This window comes from Cryptotermes secundus, unplaced genomic scaffold (genome assembly GCF_002891405.2).
Source record: "Cryptotermes secundus unplaced genomic scaffold, Csec_1.0 scaffold1823, whole genome shotgun sequence".
In the NCBI taxonomy this organism is placed as follows: domain Eukaryota; kingdom Metazoa; phylum Arthropoda; class Insecta; order Blattodea; family Kalotermitidae; genus Cryptotermes; species Cryptotermes secundus.
This window is the reverse complement of record NW_019720608.1, coordinates 136,509-148,165: the sequence shown is the minus strand read 5'-3', so window position 1 is coordinate 148,165 and position 11,657 is coordinate 136,509. Positions and strand designations below refer to the sequence as shown.

At 40.9% G+C, this 11,657-nt stretch overlaps 1 protein-coding gene across 7 annotated transcripts in view; it reads right to left on the bottom strand.

Moving 5' to 3' along the window:
- The window catches only part of LOC111870699 (transmembrane GTPase Marf), a 65,940-nt gene that overhangs the window by 43,562 nt on the left and 10,721 nt on the right, over positions 1 to 11,657 (bottom strand). For 6 of the 7 annotated variants that reach the window (XM_023863199.2, XM_023863181.2, XM_023863170.2 and 3 more), the window contains 4 exons: positions 9,547 to 9,789; positions 6,363 to 6,489; positions 5,196 to 5,358; positions 3,678 to 3,908 (listed from right to left, as the gene is read on the bottom strand). In XM_023863199.2, the coding sequence (XP_023718967.1) occupies positions 3,678 to 3,908; positions 5,196 to 5,358; positions 6,363 to 6,489; positions 9,547 to 9,748 (723 nt within the window). In that variant the 5' untranslated portion in view covers positions 9,749 to 9,789. The remainder of the gene's footprint in view (positions 1 to 3,677; positions 3,909 to 5,195; positions 5,359 to 6,362; positions 6,490 to 9,546; positions 9,790 to 11,657) is intronic. The other variant, XM_023863226.2, reaches the window with a different exon arrangement.

The following is an 11,657-nucleotide window of genomic DNA, read 5'->3' as shown; positions in this document are numbered from 1 at the left end:
ATTAGACTCCTATCAAGAAAAGGCGGAGATCGGCCTCAACGAATTACTGGCCAGATTCGAAGATGTCAGACAGACCGACCGAAGAGAACTGAAGGAGATGATGGATGTCAACCAAGCCAGGACAGACAAAAAGCTTCAGGAGCTTACAGAAAGAACTGGAAAAACACAAAGGGAACTGCAGTCAGTGGAAGTGTGCCTCTGCGTGAGGACAGATAAACTCCAGGAAAACCTGACGAAAAACTACAACGAAACCAGCGCAGCAATTGAGGAGGCCAAACGCGAGTTCCAGGCATGGTTGGACATAGTACAAATGAAGGCCGAGCAGGGAAATACATCAAAAATCGTCGCGAGCACAGCTCAGCCCCCAATATTCAACGGGAATTCAACGTGGAGCGTGTTCCAGCGACAATTCGAGACCATAGCGGAACACAACCAATGGTCGGACAGGGAAAAATTAACATACCTGATCACCGCTCTGAAAGGCTGGGCACCAGAAATGCTACCCGGCATTCCGGCAATTGCCACTTACGAAGAAACTTNGCTGAATATATTACCGCAGGAGACGCAGCCGCGGAATTTAAATTACCGCGTCAAAGGGTTAAGAACAAGGACCCAGAAACCTGGAGAATCCCTGCAAGACTTTGCCACGGCCATTGAACTGCTTTCCCATCATGCCTACCCCAATCTACCTGCAGACCACATAGGAAGAGAGGCAGGAACAGCCTTCGTATACAGAATACGAGATGCCGATATAAAGATTCGGCTGCTGCTGGGAGGGGAGAAGGTAAACGAGGCCCTCCGACAAGCATTAGAGCTGCAGGCGGTGCTGGTAGCAGCCAGGCCTCACGAAGGTAGCACCAAGACACACTGGAAATACCGATCGTCCCCCACCCAACGAGAAGATGGAAGACAATCAGGGTGCTGGAGTTGTAGAAAACTGGGCCTTCGTGAATAACTGCCCCTACGAACAGGAAGGGTACCCAACCGTCGGGAAACGAGCGACGGCCGCCGGAGAAGAGCGAACGCCGGCATATGCATTAACGCCCCCACACTACACACTCAACGTCAAAAGGGTGAATGCCAACCGCAATGAGATGATGGCCTGCCAAGAGATAGAGGCACGTCTACAAGAAGGAAAGCCAGCCTCAGTGAACACGAAACCTGCAGCAGCACAACAAGAGGAGGTCCCCATACGGATACCGGTCAGAGTGACGATGGCCTGCCGAGAAACAGGCACGTCCAGAAGGAGAAAAGCCGGCCTCAACGAACAGGAAACCTGAGGTGGCACGGTTACGAGAGGTACCCGTAGAAGACGCCAAAGTACACTGACCGGTCTCTGACCGGTCAGAGAACCGAAGAAGAAAATGCGTAGGGACCGAAAGAAGTGGAATATAAAGAATTTGACGCAGGAAAAGAGTGGACCCCAGAACAAGTTGGCTGCCCCCTGCAGGAAGACATCCTGTCACGCGACAGTGGCACGACGTTGGAGAAATGCCTTCAAGAAGGAAACTCCCCAGGGAACCTTCGGATGCCGGAGAAAGGACTTGGCACCACGGTCCCGTGTCAGCAAGTGGCTGGAAGTCCAGAAGGAATGACGACGTCAGCAAGTGCAAACAACGCATCAAGGGCTGTTACGTCGACATAAGGAACTTCTCATGGAAGACATAAACAAAGACTGGACACTGTGGAAGTGTCAACCGCCGCCAAAATGGAAAAGAAGACTTCAAACGGAAGAGGAGCCGGTAAAATAGAATAACCGGCCTCCCCAGAGAGAGTGAATGTGCCATAGAATGAAAGTGATGGATGAATGGGACACAACTGGATCTTCTGGCAAGTTGAGAGGAAACCACTCGAGACTAGTTGGTCTTAAGAAGGAAGCGGTTGTAACGACCGGAGAACAGATGCTGCAAGAACAGCCTCTGAAGCAAAGGAACGGGGATGCACCGTTAGGCTATTCGGGATGAACAGCCTTAAGGAGGGAGCAGTGTGACATGTTGCGCAACGGAGAACCCCCACCACCAGCAGTGATGCGGCGGGTGAGTCAGCACTCTCCTCCCCCCGCTCCGCACGGTAACGTAACACGCAACGCGTGGTGACGCAACAGGATGACGTGGCACCGATTCCTACTGTGACGTGGCACGCAACAGGCAAGCACTGCAGCTATATAAGGGAACTGCACAGCAGCTACGAGTTAGTTGTAATGTGGCTATCGCCGAGCTCAGTTCCGAGCTAGTTCCGAGCAAGCCTACGAGCAAGTGTGTTATCAACAGTTCTCCAGTCAGCCGACTACAGTTGAGTATAGCAGCCGTCACGGAAAGAAGATCCGGACGTGTGTGTAATTGTGTAATTGGGAGCGTGTGATACAGTGATACATAGCTCCCCTACTGTAAACGTGTAGACTACTGAAGACAGAGTGAACTGATTTGTGCATAGGGTTATAGAGTGTGAAACCCCGCAACTGTGCTAACAGATTAATGTGATTAGGGTTATAAAGTGTGAAACCCCGCAACTGTGTTATAAATAATTGTAGCCGTTACTTGTAGGTTGTCAAATAAACCAGTTAACAATCCAAACTGTGTCTTCAGTAACACAACACGTTACAATATATTGAAATTATAATATAAATACATTTGAAAATACATGTATACATATGCCTGCATATACAGTGGAAACTAGATACTATGGGAGTTTAGGAAATTCCTAAAAATGCTCAATTTCTTGTCACATACAATACAGCATGGCACCAAGGCTTAAATAATGATATAACAGTATTGCTTCTTCTTTGAAGCAATCATCATGGGGATATGAATGATTCAGAGCTCAGCACTCTCATAATTTTCCATAACCTCTTCTATTGGCCACCAACTGCTAATTACAAAACCGTCCTTTATGAGTTTAAGTCCTGCCCACTATTTTCTGCATGCCTGGAAACACAAACCCTCACATTCTGCTTACAAGTACTACCCACACATTGCCCACCATTCACTACATGCGCACACAAGGGAGAACAAATGCATCAATTCGTATTGAACTTGAGTAACACACGAGGCTGTTGAAATTGCACAGATATTTACATATGCACACTACATCACAGATTGTTCTAGATGTCATGACTGGATTGTACACAAGTTTTTACTTCACATACATAAGCAATCATGGCACATCGGTCATTATACTTAACTGTACAGCATATGTTATGATACTGGCATGTATACTGTATATAAATCCATAAATATCACATTTACAATACCATACTCATAATGAAAATAACCCTCTTTACTGGACACTTCAACAGGATTGATCTGTAGTTCCTGCGCCTATGAAAGACCTCATCCCATTACATTGTGCCACATGGTCACCAACTAAGATCGCAAAACAAATTTCACCAATATTTGCAGCCAGCCTGCAGCACTTACCCAGCAAAGGTTACCACTACCAAACACCCGAGTGAGCAGAATAGCTACATAACTGGAGGGCAATACAGGGAAGTGTGCTGGGGACACAAGCGTGATAGCTCAAGGGGGATACAGAGGGGGCCAATCCCTGGCACTTTCAGTACAGTCACCAATCCAGCTAATTCACTATTAGACCTCTCAGACAAAATTAAAACGCAGATGAATTGTTAAAACCAAGGCATGGGCACTTTCATCTCAGTATCCGTACAATCTGTCACTTACTGTAAGCATCAGAGTGGACTCAGCATTGGAAACAAGCACAAAGACATCTGCATCTAGGCAATGTCTGTCAATCCATTCATCCAAGTTAGGTGACACATCAATTCCCGGAGAGTCAACAAACACAACATCATCTCTCAGCAGCAGACACTTGTCTTTGGGCCAATAAATATGCACCAACTGACTCTCACCCAGCTTCTCCTTACACAGGGCATGAGCAAGCTGTCCCACAGACTGAAACATGTTAACGTTCTGAGACAGGACCTTCTCTGAATGATCAGTTGATCATGAAATTCTCTATTAATGAATCCAAATGTTCATCACCGGGATCATCTGAATACCACCACATCCTCAACTATCAATTTCACACTGTTTCAACCAACATTGTAAGTTCCCCTTTAATGTTATTTCATCTATGTCTAGACTTTCTATCAAGATTTCTAACAGTTTCACATTAATTTCTAGTTCTCAGTATACACGTACTGCATGTATCATCAATCTTAATTTAATCATAAGATTACTGCATGATGGGTTCAACTGTGAAGCTCCTCCTTATGTAATTACCTCCATACAAAATCCTGATTTCATTCAAAGACATTCTAAGCCAATTTAACAAAACTGTGAAAATACACAATGTAATCTTAACTGAGACATTTATAAATGATATAATATAATACCTATGTTCTTCAATCATTTATTATATAGCTAAACTGTGAAAGAGAAAGGGCATTCTGTAACTCTGAGGTGCCTTATTTTAGACAAATTGAACAATTAACATTAAAATGAACTCTTCCTTTATAATAAACAGAAATTATGTTCACAAAACATAAGCATATTCTTGGTCTAATTAACAACACATTCAATGCTGATGTGTCACAAAACTCTTTGCTGTTAGCAACTTTCAAATATCCATCTGTACCATGCTCATGGTCTCTGTCTATTTTGCAATCTTCCTGTCTGCAACTATGCACAGAAAGACGAGCCAGGGACTTACTGTAAAGGTTCAGCCGAGCTACGCTATGTTCGCTACGTACGCTGTGTACACTCTGCGACACAGCTAACATAGCTAACATAACGTACGGAAGTCTGTGTGGCCAGTCACAGTGGCAATAAACGGAGATATTTTTCTGTTCATATAGTGAACATAGCATATGTAGCGTGCGTCGCGTATGTAGCACTCTGTGTGGCCAAACCTTAACACTACAGGGATCAGTCAACATGTGTACAAGCACTCTCTTCTACTGGCAAAAGGATTCAAACACAGAAAAACGCTATCAGATAAGTTGCAAATGCACAACACATAATGAACCTGCAATCACAGCTCAGTGCTGAACAAACAACTCAGATTTATACAGTCAAATCATAGGATGATTACTCAATAATAAATCTGCCTGCAGGGCCTGACAAAAACACAAAAATCTGAGTCAGATTAGCTAGTATCTGAGCAAAGATCTGGATGATGACAATGATAAGGCATAGTCATTAGATCATTTTTAACAAAATTAGTATGCAAACTATTACCTTGACATTTTGTTTTTCTGTGGAATCCTCTGTAACAAGGTAAGACTCTCCACTATCCGAACCTTCGACTTGCAGGAAACAGTTAGTTGTATGACCGATCCCACTTGGAAGAATCTTCTCACGTAACATTGCATTAATCACAGTGCTTTTACCATTGCTTGTCCTGTAAACAAAGCTATGTTCAAATATGACGACAGAGTAACTGTAACATGTTACTAACCAGTAACAAACAAAGAGACCTATTTTTCAGAAACTGAATACATAAATATCTGATGTTTCTGGTTCTTCAATACTCACACCTTCAAACGAGCAGAAACTGCATGTTCCCCTTGCTTCAACATTAGAAAGCTCTGAATACTGCCACACAATGACACAGTATACAGAATTAATTAGTTGGTCTTTGTATTTGAGATACAAAGTGCTCTTTCTATGAGATATGAACTGATCTTTAAACATTATTCAGATTCATTTAATGCCCCAGAGGATTAAAAGCAAAAAAAATTTTAAAAAAAATAAAATAAAAATTAAAAAAGTAAGTAAAGCTATCCCTGTAACAGGCCATGAAGGCCCATAGGGTTGTGAGACGTTGAGGGTCACACATTATCTAGGCAATCGGCTCAAAGATGGCGGTAAGGTTGTCAGCCTTACATGCTGGCCGTGCTTTAATCCCCATGAAAATTATTTAATTCCTGGTACTCATTTCTGTTAGAGGTTGAGTGAACCCCAGGGCCATAGTGCGGCAGGAAGGATTAGGTCAGTTGAAAAAATCCAATGGCCTCATTGGTACTAGAACCCACGACATTCTACGCTATAGCAGAAATGAGTACCAGGAATTAAATAAATAATTTTCCTGGGGAGTAAAGCATGGGTGGCACATAAGGCTGACAACCTTATTGCCATCTTTGAGCCGATTGTCTAGATAATGTGGGACCCTCAACGTCTCACAACCCTATGGGCCTACATGGCCTGTTACAGGGGATTAACACATGATAAACTACCCTTCTCCTTAAGCTCTAAAAATTCTCTATCACCAAGAATTCAGTGAATATAAGGTGAAGTTGAATGGATGTGGAAGCAAACAGAAAATCAATCACTGAAATATAAGAACAGATGAGTGTTTTAAAGGAAATTAAGAAATAAAACATTTTCGATGCACATCATTACTACCTTCCAAAGAAAGCCACCTTCATGTGATCCCGCATGAGAACATCACGGATGCCTTTCACCTTCACAATATAGCCTTCAACTTGCACCGCATCATCAGACTTCACAATGCTTCTCTCCTGCTGTAGGCCTGTAATATCAAAGCATATGTGGCTTCAGCTTTTGGGCCAGGCCTATTCCTGAATGCTGAAGCCACACATTAAGCTCCAGCCGCAAAAGCATATGGACTAGGATCATATCATCTACAGTAAAAGCTAATTAATCCAGTCTAAATAAGGGGACGGGTGGCCTGCATTGAGTAACAAACCAAATTAGTTACATAATAATAAAACAAATGTTAATAATCATAACTTATTGTCACGTGTGTCCGGTGTAATGTGACTAATAATTGTGGACTCTGGATTTGATGCTTGGATTTATATGATGCCACTATCACAATTACATTCGATTATAACAGTTCACACACTCAACTCCTTCTGGATAACGAATCTCTCTCTGCGTGGCTCTGCTCAGTTTTGCATAGCTCTGCTTAGTTCTCGAAAGTACACTGATTCACCACCAACTCCTACTCCTCCTCCACCTCCACCTCCTCCTCATCCTTCTTCTTCTTCTTCTCCTCCTCCTCCTCCTCCTCCTCCTCCTTCTTTTCCTTCTTCTTCTTACTTTAACTACTGCTACTCTGCTTCTATTCACGAATGCACTCTGTTTTACGTCTGCTTGGTGTACCAAATATGGGACACCAAGTCAAAAGTTAATTTCTCCACTGTCATAAAAAGAAAATTTTTCTTAGATTCTCCATATCAAATTCTGTTAGAACATGTCCAATGGTTCCAAAGTTGAAGAGTCCTTCATAACCACAGCTGTAAGAGAACCTCAAATCCTACATAGGTTCACAAGCTGTTCATGCATATATACATGTGTATGGGCAAAATGGACTGAAGGAATTTAAATTTCTTGTAACATATCCAAAACTTAAACTACATATCGCAAACATTATATCAAAACAGTAACTCAAATATAAGAGTATTAAGTCACCATCACAGTTCAGTGTTGTAGATGTCACATTTGGTATTTAATTGCTCCGTATGTGGTTTAATGAATAGCATACTTCTGGCTGTGAGCTTAACTTCTTTGATATGTGAATAAATAACAAACAACCCAAGTGTGACGAATGAAGTTTGCATTGGAATGTTGTGAAATGAATGAACTCTGTGGTCATGTATCAATCAATAACCTTGGATTTCCTGCAGGTGAGCAGGTCGTTTAGATATAAATATGTAAGTTGCCAGCCGATCAACAAGTCATGCACTCATGAAGCTTCAATAAGTGTAAGTTTTGAAAGAAGTTTTTCAATACTGAAAATACTTGTGAATTTAGTTCAGACGGTGACAGTAACACTGATAGTGGTAGTGATGAAACAATAAGAAAACATAAAATTAGCACTATTATGGTTGTCAAATTTGTGTGGCAAAATATAGACTGATTTTCCACTTCACGAGAAATTATTTGTGATGTGTATGGTCCCCAGTTTGACATTGGTGCATTTGAAGAAAATATTTCTAATATAGGTCTAATATAAGTGATTCCAGATGAAAACAACAGCATGAAATTTTGAAAAGCATCAACCCCTCATTCATATTTCACTCTAGGATTAGAAAATGGAAAGATGTTACAGTGGACAAAATGTATGTTGCTTTGGCTTCCATCATGTTGATGGGCAATGTACAAAACCCTACGCTTACATCTTACTATTCAAAGAGTAGGCCACTACTCAGTCAATTTTTTCTGAGAGATTTTACCTCTGGAAAGGTGAGAGAGGTAATAACCAAATGCATGCATGTTTCTGATAACAATAAGCGAAATGAATCTCTAGGACCGCTCAAGCTTTTTAAATTCATCCAGTTGTTCAGCACATAAATGACAAGTTAAAGAATGTACATCTCCCAAAGCAGAATCCTGTGATGAGTCCTTTGCTCAACAGAAAGGTAATTTGTCCTTCAGGCAATAAATATGCCTTAAGGATGCAAAAACAAATGAAGTCTGAGTTCAGCTCTGGCTATGTTTGGTCATTTCCCATTTACACTGGATGACAAGGCACAAACTAATTAATCAGTTTGTGACTGCAGAAACAAATGAAAATGCCAGCAATTACAGTAAAACTGTCACAACATCTTGGTCATCGACACACTGTGTGGATGGACATCTTTGTAATTGACTGCAGAGTTGGCTCAGTTCATGAAGTACAAAATAAAACAGACTGTGTTGGAACTTTGTGTGCTAAGGGGAAAAATGTTCCTTCTGTAGTCAAGAATAAGAAACTGAAACAGAGGAGCTCTGTGGTCAAGATTCAGGAGATGTGACAGACAGTCCTTGCATGGAAAGACAGGGAGCTAACTGGCTGTGATACCTGCACACAACACAGCTGAAATGCATGGGTCCATAAATAGAGCAAACCAATAGAAAGCCTGTGATTGTTTGAAATTACAATGTCAGCATGTTAGCAGTGGATCTGAAGGATCAAATGCCACAGCTGTACTTGCTGGAACAAGAGAAAGGTATCAAGTGCCACCTGAAATTACTCGAGTGACTACTCAACGTAGCAATACGTAACATAGTGTCTTGTATTATTGGTCACTCCCAAATATAGATTCCCTTAAATTCAGGCTTTCACCAGCATAAGGTCTTGTGCAGACACAGTTCTGTTGTTTCTTGTCCTCTACATGAGCATCCATGAACTGAACTACTGCCTATAAGAATCTCAGAACAACATTTCTCAGAGCATATTCCTGCCACCAGAAAGAAGGCAAACCTCAAACAAAATGTGTGGTGCACACACCACGTGGGTAAAGGAGGGAATCAATTTATTGGTGTAGTGAATGTGAGGAGGGATGCGTCTACAAGCTATCTTAAAAACCCCAACTTCTAATTTTCATATTCAGTCTGCTCACAATATAAGGTAAACTTATAAATCCATTTCAGTGAAACTTTCATTATTATGTCTTGTATATTTAAAAGGCATGAAAAATAAATTATATTACAGCAAAAATTAAATAGCCATTAAAAAAAAACTTGGGGCCCCCTACAACTGTGCAATTTAAAAGTCTGCACTGAAGGGTTAATACTAACTTAACTTTCCTAGACACTTTGAAGAATGTTTCACTTAAAAAATATTTAATTTTGTACTTACTCTGCACATAGGCAACAGCATCACGAACATAATCTTCAATCTCCACAAATATGTCATTGATTTTCTTCTTTGCCTTGACAAAGATCTGAAGCGGAGAGGAATCACGTAATGATCGACCATCACCCACAGCCAGGGATGGTCCGCGGATTCCAGGATCATCCCCAGACATCAGTGATATTGTACGATTTAAATAGGCAGCCATAACAACATACTACCAAAAGGTGCTCATGCAGGGTTGCAAAACTGAAAAAAACAACAAATGAAAAACAAATGAGTACACAAGAACAAGCTGCCAAGGTTCACATAAGCAAGCTAAAGTTTATATTGGAACTACATGAAAAACAAGAGGATTCTGTAAAAAGCAGTGCTGGTTTTTCATTTATTTTACAATACTGTGCAACTGTGTACATTACACAGCAACAAACAGAATAACTGAAGTTGGGTCAGGGAAACATTGAACACAGATTCTCCCCACCCATTTGTCTGACAGCTACCTCCCCTTCACATGCCCTTCCCATACCCATTTAGGCTGACTATGCAATTTGTCTGATTTCACTGAGTTGCACAAATACATTTCTTGGGACAGAGACTGTAGGTGTCTCACACATACAGGTCAGACACAATCTACCAGTACTGGGTCTACTAATATGGAAACTCGCACATCTTCACAAATCACAAATCCCAAAAACTGTTTGACACAAACTTGTTTAGTCATGTAGCCAGATGATCCAGCTCACCACTGCTGCCAGTAGCTGCACAAGAACATTGGTATATTTATCTACTTATCAGAGAAATATTATACAACATTCTCACAGAATTCACTATACCCAGCAAGCAAGCCAGACTAATTAAAATGTGTTTAAATAAAGCCTACAGTGGAGTCAGTACAGGTAAACACTTATGTGATGTACTTCCAAACCATAACGGTCTCAAATTATACCACTTGGAAGACCTAGGCATAGATGTGAGATGAATATTAAAGTGGATCTTGCAGAAATAGGAAGTGATGGGGTGAGCTGGGCTTATATGTCCCAGAATACGGACCACTGAAAAGCGATGAGCTTATTTTCCCATGCTCTATCTAAAAACCTGAAAGGTTATGTATAGAGAACTGAACTGGATGTCCATCACTACAAGAGCAAAGTGCTGACAGGAATGTATGAACCTAAGAAAAAGGAAACAAAAGTTGGATTAAGAAAACTGCATAATTATGAGCTTTGTACTCATTGGCAGAATTATGATTAAACTGGAGAGAAACAGACTTAGGTGAAGCATGTATCATACATGGCAGGGATGAGAAATTCATACAGAATTTCAATTGGAAAATGCTGAGGGAGAGATTTATACACAGATTAAATGCAGTGTGAAGGGGAGTATAATGGATTCATCTGGCTGAATAGAATCCAATTGGAGACTTTTGTAAAGACTGAGATAAATAAACTTCTGAGGTTCCATAAAGGCAGGGGTATTCTGGAGCAGCCAAGTTAAGTACATGTCAATGCTTGAAGATGGCCAGCACCAGTGAATCCTAAACTATATATTCACACTAAGTGGATGTATGGTAAAAATATGAGGTCCATGGATGAAAATAATTTTAATATAATAATCTCTCATTTTCCTTCATAAATTTAATATTAGAAGGAGCGCCCATTCTTAACTTAAGACATGGTTGCTTTTCTTATCATATGTGACTTTACATAACAGCTAGAATCATTAAGATGGAATACTGCAATTAAGAAGCTGAAATTTAGTTATTAAAAAAACACAGCTGGAAGAATGGAAATCTGAACCACTCTTAACTGCAATATTTTGCACACTGTTCAACAATCACATATACAGGAAACAGCGAGTGCTGAGTAAATTTCAAAGTGTTCTCTATAAAGTCTGCAGTATGAGACATGAAACAGTGAAACAGAAAAGCTGCACATTTATATATCGTAGATTATGCTTGGATCACTGAGTATGAGCTTCCAACAGAGTCTATTCTATTTGTAAGATTTGAGGCTTTCACGGCGGTGACTATGAAGAAAGCAGTCTTCTGGGATTTGGCACCGTGTATACAAGGTGTGGCAATAAAGAAACCGGATTCATGCTCTAACCCTTTATTAAAA